The sequence below is a fragment of the Macrosteles quadrilineatus genome, unplaced genomic scaffold (assembly GCF_028750875.1).
Source record: "Macrosteles quadrilineatus isolate MER2022 unplaced genomic scaffold, UCM_ALF_1.0 Scaffold_5__1_contigs__length_97177068, whole genome shotgun sequence".
NCBI lineage: Eukaryota > Metazoa > Arthropoda > Insecta > Hemiptera > Cicadellidae > Macrosteles > Macrosteles quadrilineatus.
In genome coordinates, this window is record NW_026542598.1 from 63,938,983 (window position 1) to 63,955,251 (window position 16,269).

Here is a 16,269-nt window from a genome sequence, read left to right on the forward strand (position 1 = left end):
TCTTGATATAAATTCAGTTTTTCCACACAAGGCATGACTATAAACACGATTTAAAAGGTCAACTATATAACAAAAAAGCACTTACGCATGTAGACCTACTTGAAATATTATTATCATTAGTTAAAAGTTGAACAGTTAAAGATAAGTTAAAATTCCAGATTGTCTGTTCAGTGTTCAATACATCAACTGTTTGTTGAGGTTATGTTTATATTAGAGCAGTTTTTACAGCTGATCTTTTCCGATAGGACCACTAATTGAGAAAGACCTCTAGGATAAAATAGCAGTTTTGACCTCCCATAATCATTGCCCAATGAAATTGTAATGGTATGGTAGTGACACCAACCTGGCATTTGATCGACGATACTGTAAACCAAGGAGAATTACAGGACTGGCAGAATACAATCATACAATATACCCTTCAGACAGCCGCGAAATTTAATATTACTTCATCTATGATTTAAGTAAGACCAGGACCAGATACTGATTATAGTAGGTACATATTGCCAGTATAGATGTTTTATCTATGGTGAGGGTGAGACCTATGCCCGGGACCGATTTACGTTTTCATTTTGATGTCCCCAGAGGCCAAAAACATCATTCGTTCAAATTTTTATATTTTGTGTGTGTCCGTGAACACGATAACTTGAGACGATAATTTTTGTCCGATTTTGATGAAATTTGGTTTGAAGGTGTAAGGCAGGCTAAACTTGAATGAGTCGCGAACCAGAATGGTGGGACCATGGGAACGGGGTAAAAATTGGGTTTTCTAATTTTGTACCCTCTAAACACAAAACTTCCCAGTTTTTCTCCGGACCTTTTAAAAGAGCTTAAAAAACAAATAATTTGCCAATTTGGTATATCAAAGTGCTTTAGTACAATCATAAATAAAACATTGTTTTAAACCAGATTTGATTAATATCAATAACTCTCTCAATGCACCGTTACAAGTACAACGTGGTTATAACGCAGTTTCTACCAATAAATTGGCCGAAATCTTTAAAATTAGAATTCAGGGGATTTTCCGGGTAATCAAAACTTGATTCCGGGTAATTCTGGGGATTACCACCGAATTTGCGGGTAAAATGAACAAGTTGTGTTGGCAACGCTGCTGTTGACTGCTTTACTTTGTTTTTGTTTTTGTTTTGTTTTGTTTTCTTTTTCTTGTCGTGTGGTGGTGGTGGTGTGGACAGAGGAAAGAAGTGCGGAGCGGAGTTTGATCGTTTGATGGGGGGTGCGGGTGGGGTGAAGGGTGAGTTGCATTCTTCAAAGAAAGAAGAGCAAGAGACAAAACACTGACTTTCAGGTTCATAAGGCCTTTTTTTCTTTATTTCTTGCAATTCGAGATGGTTTGTTTATACAAATGTATTAAAACCATATAGCCTAAACAATTTTTAAAATAACACAAAACACAGTAAGGTATGGCCTTGTTAGGCCTTCTTCGAATAAAACTAGGAAATACAACTAATTAGAACCCAACATAACTTAAACATGTCAGTCAACATGGATTACAGTCCAAACTTATTATGCCGCTTGTGTTTATTGGATGGCAGTGGTAATGTGTCAATATTTTCCAATTACAACGACAGCAGATCTGGGTTCTTGGCTCATAAAATTATGCAAATAGCTAATGTACAGGTAAACATTTTTTAGGTTATGATAATTTTAATATAAGTAGGCATAAACTTAGGGGAGATTGGGTATTTCAAAGACAATTTTCATCTAGGCTGTTCAATAACATTAATTAATTTCGTTAGGAGTTTTAAAAAAGACCGACATAGGTAGACCCCTACTAAAATTTTGTGAATGAAATAATCTAATATAGGGTTAGGCCTAGTCCCATGTTTTTCCTGTTATGCCTATGCTATGTATTTAATTCATTTTATTAGTGAAGCATTGCTTCGAATCTCTTTGGGCTTATAACACTTATCAGTTGGGTACACTTTCTGTATCTGAGTCGTCAAAAACAACCGAATGAAAATATCGATTGATTTCTTATCGATTGTTTAATTCAATATTGTTTGGTTATTGAATTAGGTTAACCTAACTAACCAAACGATATATCGAATGAAACAGTTGAATAATCGATATAGGTATCAAATGAAACAATCGAATAACTTAATCGATATACTATCTATCAATATTTTCATTTGGTTGTTTTTGACAACAGATATGGAAGTCATATTGAAATAGTTTTTAATAGCCTAGTTGGACAACGGATCTATAAATGTTGGGAATGTGGCTGATCCGGCAGCAAGGCAGACCAGGTCACACACACAGTGAGTTCGATAGTTGTGCTGCTGTGTGCCGCTAATTGATAATATTAGGTGTCTAAACTTATTAAATTTAATTTTTTTTCTTAAGAGCACTAAAGAGTTCAGATCAGGGTTGCCACACTTCTCAATTCTATTGGGATTTGAAGTAATTCTTCCGTGATAATTTTCTAGTCATTATGTTAGATTTTTCAGCAATTCATCTATTAAGTTACCTACTCAAGCGAGCTGAAGCGATTATCGGCTGGAGTTAATGTTTTGTTAACTTACTGTTTTTTTTTTTAACTTACAATAATAGCCTAGTTGTAAACAATTAGGTAACTTACTGACTGGCAAAGTTTTATCACAGATTGAGTTGGCATGTCAAAGCTCTTGTTCTACTGAGGTAGAAATACTTAGTCAAACGGAATATAAATGTATTTAGAAGATAACTTATGAGGTTTTAGCCACCTAAAGACATATAATTTTGATTCTGTACAATTTCTTAGATTTTTGAGCATGTAGACTCAAAACTTAACCCCTATCGTCCACAAAATGGAACTAGGATCTCATCAATTCATATCTCCGAAGTTATGGAGCAAAATCGTTTACCGTTTATGATGAATTTTCCAAACAGCTCCTATATAAAAGCAGCTTTATCTGTTACGGTACCTACCTACTCTTTTTTGGTTACGAGTCCTATCATCAAAGCGTAGACACATAAGTTTTCAAATCGTTTAATAGAAATAGTTGCAGAATAAAAACGTCTAACTTAAGTTGCTGTGAAGATATTTTGTAAATACAGATGAAATATTCTCTCCATTTGAAGATAAAACTGATAATGCTAACAATAATCCAAATGGATTATTGAGCCCCTCAATGTCTTTGTTTCTATAGTTGTTTTTTCTTAGTTGTAACTTAGAAACCAGCTCTTTCAGTTGCAAGTTAGACATTTGTATTTATCAGGATCATGTTCGTAATTATGTCATGAAAAAAATAATAACTGGGGTACCTACCGGTACCTCTTTTTTGCTTGGCTGGTTTCTAGTGTTCTAGCTTGTGCGCATGTAATCGAGGTAAGCTCCTAATGATGTTCCTAGCAGGCGTTTTCAAGTTTAGTCCTCTCAATACTAAATTATTTATTTCAGCGTCATTATAGTCTGTTTATCGAGAGTCTGAAGTAAAGCACCGCCTCACGATGGCGCGTGCGGTGGGTTAGGGCCAATGAGGGTAGAGGTTGTCACGTGTTTTGTCAAGCGACTTGGGGGATGATTCAGAGTCGTTTCCTCGAAACAACTTTCTCTTCACATCTTCCCCGTCCAACCCTTATGCGCTCAGTGGGTCAGTGGTATGTCAGCTGTCGCACCATAACATTAAAACGATGTGTATTCAATGGTAGACTAGTTGCGTTTGCTGAGGATACTGCACTGTTTTACAGCAGTTCAAATCTAGAGCAGCTTAGACAAGAAATGCAAGCTGATATAAAGATGCCAAGAGTGTGGTTCACAAAAAACTTTATGGTCATGAGTCCTAAAACAAAGTACATAATCTTCAATTTGTCTCGTATAATTTGTTTGCTGAGCCATTAAAATATCATTCTTTAAATTGTAAAATGGATCCATATTGTCAATGCACATTGAATAGGTAAAATCAATAAAATATCTACCAGGGTTAAATGTTGACTCAAAATTATCTTGGATAATACGTATTGAGGCAGTGAGACACAAATTATTGAAATATATCCGGATATTTTATATGTTAATTCAATTCAATTATCAATTATTCAATTATCAGTTATCAATCATTGAGATGGGGACGCCACCTAGGTGCGTATTTTAACCCAAATATGAGTGAAGGATGAGTGTAGAATGGTGTGATGATCTGTGTAGCTTTGTTACTGACTAAGATCAGCTGTTTCATTAGCCAGGATCATTTATTTAAAGCCCAATGATCAGGAACAGCTGGGTCCAGTTTCAAACCATCAAAAAGCTACTTACTTTTCTCAGGATCGAACCGGCGACCTTTTGATTACTAGGCGAGCACTATATCCACTCAGCTACCCATCAAGGTATCAATGTTGAGGCCAATCTGTAGAAAAAATGTTTTGAGAGCTATATATTATATTCTCTGATAAGTTCAAAAATCGAGTACGACATTGAGGTGTGGGGAGGAGCATATTACTCAAACCTAATACCAATAATAACCATACAGAAGTATTTTGTCTGCATAGTATCCAACAAAACTAAATTCGAACATTCTGAACATTTGTTTAAAGATTAAAAATTACTTAGATTAAGAAATTTGTATGTTTTTAAACTTTTAAAAGCTTTCTATGATAAAAAAGGGGAAGATCGCCACACCATAGGATCTCGGGCATTGACCCTTCGGAGATGTTTCAATGTGTAAGTCCCTAAACCAAATTCAACAGCTTTCAAAAACTTTTATCTTTATCTTGCTCCAACTTTCTTTAATTACTTGCCGATTGATATAAATACATGTTTCAATTAGGCCTAAAGAAGACTAAATTTAGACTATTTTTTTTTTAGGCCTAGATTTTTGTTATCTTACAAAAATGTTTCTATCCTCCAACGATTCCAATGCATACTATCAGAATTGTTGCCAAGTTTATCTATGATGTGTATCTATTTCCCAATTCATCACATTCTATTTCTATATGTTAATGACCAACATATTACTTCTAAACCACATAGTTTTTATATCCTAATTGCATATAGTTTAACACTCCCTGGTTGTTATTTGTACATTTTTCTCCTTAGTTAGCAAAACATTAGTCATCAAAATATTTAACTATACTATAACACATTGATAAACTGAATAGATTTATTTTATGTTGTGTTAATTCATAGACTACTTTCTGTAAATAGGAATAATATGTCACAAATTTGTAACTGTACATAATAAAGTAGGCTAATTTTAAAAACAACGAGGGCTAAACAGGTAATTTATATTGGTTTTGTTGCAAGAGTATCTTAGTATACAGATTGATACAAATTGATGTAGGTAGTTAGTTGATTATTGCAACATACTGGTACTAATCAAAAGGTTAAACGAATTTCCATTACCTTAATAACCAGGCGCGAATCAAAATATCAAAATTATATCCTAACTCTAACTGTATGCTTGCTCTTAAGGTGTTGATAGAACGTGGAAAGTTAAAATTGTCGCCCAGCCTGCCGAGGCCATAAATTTAGTAGGAGGCGGTGCTTCACTTCAGACTCTTGATGAACAGACTATAGCTTGAATAGCTTTTGGAGAAGCTACTCTGCTAACAAAACATGATCCTCTTCTTCAGAACTGTCATCTACATACTCTTGTTCTTCATGATCTGGTAAAATGAAGTCGGAATCTTTGTAGTGTCGTCAACTTCACTTTCACTGCTAGTCTCGTCAGGGATCCAGTAAACCCACATAATATCTCCTAACCGTGGATCTCGGAATTCAAAACGTCCTGAAGTCAAGTTTGATAAGTTTGTCCGTGCTTTAACCATCATCCATGAATAAAATACTGACTAACTTACACCTTAAAATAGTCTGAAATTAAATTTACAATCCTTAACCACATCACTTGATCATTAAAAAGTAATAAAAAAATAAGTTTTAAACATAAACGAAAAACATCAGTGTGTGTGACCACGTGTCACCTTAACACTAACAGAAACTGTCGGTCAAGGACTTAAAACATGCTGTGTAAAATTAAAAGTTCTTTCTCTTAGATACTCTAAAATTATATACCTTTTAATGTTATTTTCAGATGTATGAGGGTGATGGCTTACCCCCCTTAATATGTCGATCGTGTTTGAGCAAAGTCGAAGCATTCTTTCAGTTTAAAGTTCAAGTAGAAAAGTCTGATTTCTACTTGAGACAACAAGTTTGCTCTTTTCAGGTATGTAGCTAATATAAAACTGAAGTCTTTCTTAAATAAAATAAAAATGTTGATAAACAGGATTTGTTCTCAATAATCAGGCCTATCACGCAAAAGTCTGTTCACAAAGTTTACGCGGTTTGAGGGGAAGTTCCCCCACTACATTTTTTACCTACGTTGCAGCTGATTGACGTTTTGACAAACCTCACCTGTCGAGTTATTGTTTTAAAGGTAAGATCAAGTCGAGGGGATAGATTGCTTCCCCTAAAACCGCCTAAATTTTGTGAACAGAGTAATTTTCATAATTTATAATCATGATCACACTAGTTTGTCCCTTGCATAGGTTTGCTGGACATTCTTTGTAGTTGTAAAAAATAAAAAAAAGTGTCCAAAGGATAAGTATGTGTTGTGTACGGTATCAAGAAACTTTGTGTTAGCGAATTTCCCTACTAGGAAAGTAGTTGTTACCGGTACAGTAAGTAGGTGACATGGTGGTAGACCTCGGACCGATATGCTTTTTAATTTTGATGTCCCCAGAAGCTCATTTTAGCTCATTTTATTGTTGAATTAAATCCTATATTTTGTCATTTGTGAATTTAATTTTGTCCGTGATATCACAATTAAGTGAATCGCGTACAGTGACGACGACACTTTTCTCTCTGGTACAACTACAGTGAAGAATAAGATTAATACAGTTTGACAAATCAGAAAAATATATTCGGTAATCGCACCGACAAAGGTTACGACAAAGTGTCCTTAAATGTACGTGAGTTGTCGATGAATTTTTTATCCAGAATGTAGTAGACACCCTGTGTTAATAGATTTTTTAATATCACAACATGAAAAGTGTCTGTAGATTTTATTCTGATGTGGGATTATATTTTCTTTACTGTCTATCGTTCTTATTTTTTGTATGTAGGTTTTCCAACGTTAATATGAGTTGTGTTTTCAATATTTTAAAAACACTTAATCAATGTTGCCGAAAAAGGTTTACTAACTTTTTTGTATAAGAAGAAATAAGTAGTAGCCTAAATGAATAACAAAGCACCCCTGGAAACATGGATTGAAAATTGCCTAAAAACCTATATAAAACTGTCTTCTGCAGATTCATAGTTAATAGTATGGATTAATTAGTATGGATTAATAGTTAATGTAAGAAAGTAGTTTCAATCTATGATCATTGAGTACATTTTAATGACAGGTTTGGTTTGCAACTGTTTTTATTTTAGAGAACCATTTCTACCAACTTTATTTTACAATACCAATAAAATATAGTATCGTAATACGTCTACCAATTAGTGAAAATTTCATCATGTCAAAAGGGTATTTAAAATTAAATTTTTTTTTTAATTCATTGATTAGGGATTTCAATTTTATTATTGCTGGTTTCACAAAAGTGTCTGCACAAGAATTTGCATTTACAAATAATCAATTTACAGGGAGATGTTTTGACATCTACGACTGTAGACAAAACTTCAGAAAATGTTAAAAATGAGCCTCTTTCAGCCATCAAGGTAAGAAATTGTACAGCATTTGGTTCCTTACAATCCGTAATGTGTATTTTAGCAAACATTATTATTATACAGGGTTAGGCAGACCACCCGTACACAATGTATAGCGGTCAAACCAATTTAGATAGATCGTTTGTAACAACTTAACCCCCCTATTTCACCCTGTAGAATTTAGGGAAATTATTTTGAAATCTCCCAAACACACGAAAATGATAGTTTTTCGGGGATGGAGGTAGTTTATGGAAAATTTTCTAATGTCGAGGTAGTTTAAGTGATACCTCATTTTAAAGGTAGGGTAGTCTATTTGTTCACTGAAAATTTTGATGAACAATTTTTAACTAATCGTGACACTCATTTACAGAGTGTTCTTTTCATTAATTTGGGATGAAATTGTGATCTGTTACATTAATGTAGGCGGTTGCCATAAAACTAACTGTAAGATCCTACATTTTAGACATTTTTGAACATCCTGTACATGAGCATCAAGATAAGTTAAAATATTTTTTTTATAAAAATGTCCAGTGAACAAATTTGAACATTTTCCAAAAACTACCCCTACATCCATTTGTTTGGGGGGATTTCAAAACAATTTCCCTAAATTCTACGGGGTGAAAATATGGAGGTTTAAGTTGTTACAATCGATCTATCTCGATTAGTTTGGCCGCTTTACATTGTGCACTGGTGGTCTGCCTCGCCCTGTAATTCTATACAAAAAAAATCAGTAGGCCTAGAGTAATAATATTTCAAATTTAAAGATAATAAGTAATTTAGTGTAGTATTGTTGGGGGGCAAGGTCTGTCTAGTAGTTAGAGCGCGGGACTCCGGTTCCAGGGGTTCAAATCCCGCCAAATCACCAATGGATTCTATCTAAGTGATAATGCCAATGCCATAACCCCTAGGTCTAGCCAAGGCCCCACTAGAAAAACAGGCCATGCTGCAGGATCCATGATGTCACACTAGTGGATAGATTTCATTGATAAATTCATTGCCATCACCATTCCCATATGTTTTAGGTAAATAAACAAGCTGGCTGTTTGTAAGATATTAATGTTAAGAGTTTAGTACAACTATCCACCACTGTGATGTAGTGTTGCGCTGCCCGTGCTGCAGCATGGCCTGTTTTTCTAGTGGGGCCTTGGTCTAGCCTGAAGTAATGTGAAAAACAATTCCAGGCTCGTGCCTAGCGTCCTTGGAAAAAAATTAATATTGTTACAATATTGGTAAGATTTCTTCAATTATCATTTTACAAAAACAAACTGTAATTGAAACTTCAAACTAACACATGTAGTTTAAACTGAAGTTCACTGACAAAGTGTGATTTTACTTAGAAATAAGTAGAAGCAAGTATGGTGTACAATTAAACTTAAGCTTCCAAAATGAAATTTAGATAGATAGGATAAGAGTAAAATACTGGAGTTCAGTGGTTTAAAATACCTCAAAGAATTATAATTGTGTGTACAATACCAAACCAATAGGAAGTTTCAATGTTGCAGAATGGTGTATATCTCTCTGACAGCTCTTGGACTGACGGTGTGCAAAGTTTTCCTGGCCTTCCAAGCTGTGAAACGCTGACTAGTGAACCAGTATCTGTGGACCCTCCACCAGTAAGCTGTACTAGTTTACAAATTATTATGAAACACTAGCAGAGTACCCGTCCTTTGTACGGGTTGAAACCGATTTAGTACGGATAGAATTCCGACTGGCTGCCGACTGTGTTGAGGTTTCTGAATTTACTTGCACTCGGTATTTGAACTCTTCAACTTGTTCAAATTTATGGTATAATACTTCAAAAAAATACCCTACCATTGCCCCCCCCCCCCCCCAGCCAAAATATACCAACTCAGTCTTTTCATTGTTTATTTCATTACCTATTTATCTATTAGAATCTCTGTCCTCAGACACTAAACACAACATTATCTACAATTACCAGTTCTCTTAAATAAGTCCCCATTTAATGCTCATACCTAGATTTCTGTTTCTTAATGCTTTGTATTGAACTCCTAGTACTTGGATATTGATTCTGTTAGAACAAATATTTGGTCGGTAGTGGATCTTCTTTCTTTGAAATCCAGCCGGATGATCCTCAATTATTTCTTCTAGATACACTTCTAGCCTATAAGTCTAATAACAATCTAAATACACTTGAGTCCCGCTAATCCGAACACAGTTAATCCGAACGTTCGCTTAATCCAAACGTGTTCCCGATATTATTTTTCAATAAATTTGCACTATACAAAAGACAGTGGGAAAGGTAAAATAAGTTGAAATGAAGTATAAACAAAGTAATCAATTAAGAAATACAATGGTTTATTTTACTAGGCAAAGATTAAACAAACAAAATGTAATAAAAGACAAATAAAACGAAAAACTATTTTGTAAGAAATATTGCACATACTGTACTGAAAAATGAACTTTAGTTAGGCCTACTTGTTATTAGACATGAAACCCGCATCGTCATTTGTTGTAGTTTTGATTATTGCCGCGTAGTTCCACCATTTTCTCATGAACATCACATCTGCAGGCGTGGCAGTAGACCGTTGCAAAGGGCGAGGTCAAATCGTCATCACTACCCTCCCCCTCGTCGCCCTGAACATTATTTTGCGTCACTGCTGCTATGATGTCATTGTCAGTCTCTGCACTACACCATCCATTCATCCACGCCCTCTTCGACCATGTTCTCTACGACCCAAGTTAACTGGGTTGTTTTTGTTAGGCGTTTCTTCAAAATCTAACGATGTCCATAACTTTTTCCACGATTTTCTTGTCGCTCCAGCTGTGACATTTTCCCAAGATTAGGAAACAAGGAAACAAGTTGAATAAAATTTAGCCTAATGCTACAAGATTTTTGGTAAATGTTTTTGTTTTGGTTCATAACATGTACCAAAGAGTAAGAGTAGAGTACATAAAAGTCCATAAAAACTGCACTTTGGCCTATTCACAATTACAAACCTCTCTTTCCTTAACTTAAACTGTTAAAGTAAAATACCAAGCCCAGCTTTTACAATATTATAACTTGATAAGCTACTAAAATTGAGATCAAACAATTTAAAACTAAATAAAGTGATCTAATACTTATTTTTCAGGAAGTTAATGTTGTTTTATCTGAAGAACCACATCCAACCTTTGTCAATTTGACAGAGGAAACCAGCCAGGAAGATAAAGCTCTTTTAGATTTGACTCAACAAGAAGGGAAATGCCAAAAGGAATCAAGTAGAATATCAGTAAACTACACAGAAAACACAGAAGAGCTTACAGAGAAAGATGTTCCTGACAAGCCAAATTACTTGAATACTGTTTTTCATGTGAATAGTTTCTTTAGTAGGACTGATGGCTTGGCTCTTGGTAATCAAAATGAAAAGGACAATGAGCTTTTTAATTTGGATAAAAAAGAGAGTGAAGGTATAGAAAATAATAATAGTTGTGCAGAAGAAACAAACATTGATGAAAACTATGAAAATGAAGAAAACAAGGAGGATGAAGAAATTGGTGATGATTGTGATAATGTGGATTCATTTAAGTCTGATGAAACACCTTCAGGGTCAAAAAATGAGAAAATTACCTACTGTGAGCAATGTGACAAACATTTTGATAAACCTATTAGCTTAAAGAAACATCAGTCAGTGCATCCTAAAGAGTCATTCAATTGTACGTTTTGTAATAAATCTTTCAAACATAGTTGGAATTTTCAGTCCCACATAAGATCACATACAGGAGAGCGTCCATTCGTGTGTTCCATCTGTTCCAAAACTTTTACAGACAAAAGTGCCCTCAACGCTCATACGAGAATAGCTCATTTTACAGAGAAAACTCACAAATGCACATTCTGTGGTAAAGCTTTCAAGCTGAAGAAACAGTTAGATAGACACGAACGAATACACACGGGACATCAATATCACCGATGCGAAATTTGTGGCAAGTTGTTCACTCAGAAAAGTAATCTCATGAAACATTCAGTGCTACACTCAGGAGAAAAACCTTATGTCTGTCCAGTCTGTGAAAAGCCATTTGCTCAAAAGGACAATTTAAACATTCACATCATTCGGCACCACTCGCAGCAGACCCCAGTGATTTGTGATGTTTGTGGTAAGGTATTTAAAAACAAGATGACCTTAGTGGGTCACAAAAAAAGCAAACATTCGGAAAACATTAAGCAGATTATTTGTGAAGTTTGTGGAAAGTTCTTCCCAGACAGGAGCTGCCTGAACTCCCATAAATGGGTCCACAACTCTGGGGTGCCGGTGCAGTGTGACATTTGTGGGAAAAGTTACCCTCACGGTAGAGCGCTCAGGGTTCACAAGCGAATCGTACATGCAGAAGTAAGAAAATACTGCTGCGATGTTTGTGGGATCGGCTTTAAAACCAGTCAGACGTTGAAGCATCACAAAGTGGTCCACACGGGGGAGCGTGCCTTTAGTTGTGAAGAATGTGGACGATCGTTTGGCCAGAAAACTGCTCTGAAGACACATCAACGAATACATTCTGGCGTGGAGCCGTACTCGTGTCCGCGTTGCGGTGAATCTTTCAAGTGGAAACAAACTTGTGACAAACATATTCTCAAGTGTACCGGTAAGCCTCGTCAAGCGGTCATAGACTATCGCATGATTACTGAAGATTATGAATCTGTTGCAAGGTTAAACGACCTTACTCCTGATACATGATTGCCAATCAAATATTTATATCTCCTAAAATGTACACAGCTACCTGAAGACGAACTATTTATATATTGCAGGACAGTATGATTTTTCAAGGCTCTTTAATTTTGATAAGCAAGTTTAAAGGGGGAGTTCATGAAAAAAAATGTGTATAACGATATTTTTACATATTTTGGTTTGAGGTTAAATTCCAAATATAAAATTTAAGACCGTACAATTTGTATTAACCTTGGAAAAAATCATTTAAGTCAATAATGCATGGAAATTTTTTCTATCATATAATTCATTGGATCATTTTGTTTTGAGTATTTTAGTAATACAATCTGACTAAAACTTAGTTGTTTCATCTACCTAAAGCCTATTTAATTCATATAGTATAACCTTTATGCTAACATATATTGGTCTCTTATATTGACTGCCTATTTATTTTGGAAGAGCCGGGGCCCAACAGCTGCTTTCAGATAAAGGCCCAACAGCTGACTCTGTGGATTCCCAAAATTTGTATCTTTTACCCAAGTACAATATAGCCCCGCTTCTAGAAGAGATAGAGGGATGATTTTTGGTTTATTTTGTTCAGCTTGTTCAATTCTATGATCTGTAGGATAGGCTTGAAGGAAAACCTAACAAAACATATTTTTAATACTAATTTTGTTGTTAATTTTCTACAAAAATCCTAATTAAAACATTAAAAATTGTGTAGAACCATTAATTGTTGTATTCAAACCAAACCCATCCTACAGATCACAGAGCATACTTTAAGAAACACTTAGAAACAAAAAGTTATAAATGATCTTTTATAGGTTTTAATCTAGTAAACCCATGTAAAACGTGAAAAATCACCCCCTCCACCACAGGGGGTGAAAAAATTCCAACCCATTTTTTTGTTTCTATGGTAATATTCAGAAATAGTTTCAATATTTTTGGCTTATAATTAAAGATTTTTAATTTTTTCATGAACTCCTCCCTTAAAAGGCTCTTACAACAATGAAATGTTTGTGAAGAATACTGACAATATTGTATACACCATTAAAAACTAGGAAATTTAATTTTTACATTTCTTGAATCTCAAATAATCTCTTGCACTCTTGAAACATGATATTTTAAATCATCTTAGTTTCAATTTAATTCTCTGTCCGCGCCTTGACAATAATTGTAATAAGTTGAATGTCATGTATATACTAAGAGCCTATCTCTACTCTATACTATTTGCAATTTATTGTTAACTTTGCCTGATTAAAGTTATTATCTTCTAACATACAAATTCTAATTTAGCTTTAAACGGTATGACTTGGTTGTTTTTTAATACATTATTTTTAATTTATTTTTTCTACTTAATTTTCATGTTTTACTTTTTTGAAAGGGAACGGTCCAAACCCTCTTTTATTAGATATGATTAACTGACGGTTGTCATATTTTAAACTTAGAGGACAAAATTTGACTGAATGCGTTGTTTTTGACTGGACAAAATACGGCCTAAAACTAGGCAATACAACCAAAATAAGTTGCATTAGCATTAGTTAATAGAATTTGTTATGTTAAGTAGTTTTTACAATATTGTTAAAAAAACGTAGTGTGGTGTTTAAACTGCTAATTTCAAAGTTCTATTCAATAGCTTTAAACAATTACAGTCTAGTATTATTTTGCATCACATTAGTATATTATAGTTTTATCCAAGATTCTTTTTTAGATTCTTTATTATATAATCAGTATTATATGTGTTAATTATTTTTTACCATGTATTTTGATAATTTTGTCTTTTTCATGTTACAAATACAGGGTGATTCACAATCAGATGCATTGACTTAGGAAGCAAACGAGAGTCTTTGTCTTTTAATCGTAAGTTTAAAATGTTTTTATTTTGTTACTACTATTATATCTGTTACAATGAACCTAACTGATAACTCCCGTTAGTTTATTAGCCTTGAATGATAACTTATTATAATTCTAAACGTTTTGAAATGAGCAGATCTCAATGTAAAAAAAAAAAAAATATGAAAGATTTAATAAAATTGTTGTGAATCACACTGTTTGTTGGAATGTATGAAGACATTCATTTTGTTCTTATTTGTAAATGACTCATGTTAGGATCGAGGTTGTTAGTTAAGATTGTTAAGTTATGTTATTTATTTTTGTTTATTCTCTATCAATGGAAACTGATGTAGTTTGCTTGTTTATAGATTATGGTTATAGGCTCACTATTGACATTTGATCAAAAAACACTTTCGTCCTTCCCTGTAGCAGCTAACCTAAGTACTCACTAAATTTAATCTTATTTAAATCATACTTATTATTATTTAATATTATAAATTTGGAAGTTTGTGTGTTTGAAGTTCAATCACACATTTTTAGTTGAAGCTCAATCACGCATTAACTACTGGTCGGATTGGGATGAAATTTAGCATTACAATAGCTCATATTCCTGATTAACATATAGGCCTATTCTAATCTCAAAAATCATTTTGGGCTCCGCCCCAGTGGCTCTGGAATTTCCTATGTTAACTTTTTGAGTATTTATTCAAGTTGGTTCTATGATGTTCAATAGCATTAACAATTTATAATGTTTACCAATAGGGTGCAGCACTATTAATATCTCTCTATATTTTAATTCATAACAACAGCTTAATTTGAACCTTGAACTAAACAGTTACAAAAAGTTGTGATGATGCACAATGAGAACTGTCAAAGTAGGATTATTTTCAGTTATGTTTTCAATTTCATAAATAATTTTTGATGTTGTGCAAATAGGGCGGTTCTATTTTTTTAAAGTGCATAATTCATCAACAATGACTTTCTCATTTGAAAGTGTATTGTGTTTGTATGTTTGGTTTCACCTAAAATAATGTCTGGGAATTGGAGTAGCGTGTTATATTTTTAGTGCATTACTGATCAAGTCAATGACTTGGATGGAAGACTAACATTAGGCCTATATAGTATATGCCAGTTTGGAGCATGTCACATGGTCAATCTGTGCAAAATACTTTACCAATTGAGACATTTTTTCCATGAATAGAGCCAACATACCACAGGCCTAGGACATGGTAATTTTTAATTTTAATACTCTCCTACGGGCTCTGCCTTGACGGCTTCCAAAGTTCCATGCTATTCTTATGAATACACTTAAAGACTTAAAGAGTCAGCAGGACCGCCAGCCATCATGGATTTTCTGCCCATAAGGGCAATGTTAATGGTTGAAGCATATTACATCATTGTTTATTAAGATAAAGAGCTGCAAAATATCTCATTTTAAAGCTATTGAAACCGCGAATGTGATTTGCTATCCACTTTTTAATTTTTATTTTTATTATTTTTTCAAACTAATTAAATATTATTCTAGAGGTTAAATACCGTTTTGTTGCCACTGTAATTCTCTGTCGTTTGGATGGCAACCGGTTTCGACACTCATGGTGTCATTGACAAGCCTTAAAAACGTGTTCTTGTATGGCCATACTGTGTTATTTATTCCTTAATATGTTTGTGCGTGTCTCGTGTATTTGTTTTCAAGACTTTATGACCACCTCCTAGGAGCGACCAAGGCTATTAAAAAGAAAAAGAGGTTGCCTCAGTCGCGCGTATGACGTCACCCGCCGACCCGGATCTGTTTACAAATAAATAAATGAAAAACAAACAACAATAACAAAGTACTTGACAGGTGACAGCTGTGTGAATTAAAAGCAGCACCGTCCGGGTCGGCGGGTGACGTCATACGCGCGACTGAGGCAACCTCTTTTTCTTTTTAATAGCCTTGAGGAGCGACAACACGTCTTTAAGGCTTGACAATGACACCATGAGTGTCGAAACCAGTCGCCATCCAGATGACAGAGGATTACAGTGGCAACAATAAGGTATTTAACCCCTAGAATAATATTGTTAGTAATCCGAAAGGCAACACCTCAAAGAATACATAAATATATGGACTTAAGCTGTGGTTTTCTCAGCCTCTAAAACACAAGTTTGAAAAATCCGCAAAGCAATTCA

General features: G+C 34.4%; 1 protein-coding gene across 3 annotated transcripts; it reads left to right on the forward strand.

Moving 5' to 3' along the window:
- The first annotated feature begins 1,351 nt into the window (after positions 1-1,351).
- Positions 1,352-14,297, forward strand: LOC128993905 (zinc finger protein ZFP2-like). 3 transcript variants are annotated; one of them, XM_054418005.1, is made up of 6 exons: positions 1,352-1,635; positions 6,021-6,152; positions 7,571-7,645; positions 9,136-9,246; positions 10,726-12,208; positions 14,071-14,297. In XM_054418005.1, the coding sequence occupies exons 1-6, from the start codon at positions 1,489-1,491 to the stop codon at positions 14,073-14,075; spliced, it is 1,953 nt and encodes a 650-aa protein (XP_054273980.1). In that variant the 5' UTR covers positions 1,352-1,488; the 3' UTR covers positions 14,076-14,297. The 3 variants fall into 3 exon arrangements, with proteins under 3 accessions (XP_054273980.1, XP_054273979.1, XP_054273981.1); XM_054418004.1 differs by having other exon boundaries at positions 10,726-14,297; XM_054418006.1 differs by lacking the exon at positions 9,136-9,246 and having other exon boundaries at positions 10,726-14,297.
- The last annotated feature ends 1,972 nt before the right edge of the window (positions 14,298-16,269 follow it).

Coding starts and splice junctions, on each gene's coding strand:
- LOC128993905 (XM_054418004.1), top strand. CDS start 1,489: ATGTCAGTCAACATGGATTACAGTCCAAACTTATTATGCCGCTTGTGT. Junction 1,636..6,020: donor TGCAAATAGCTAATGTACAG/GTAAACATTTTT, acceptor TGTTATTTTCAG/ATGTATGAGGGTGATGGCTT. Junction 6,153..7,570: donor AACAAGTTTGCTCTTTTCAG/GTATGTAGCTAA, acceptor ATCAATTTACAG/GGAGATGTTTTGACATCTAC.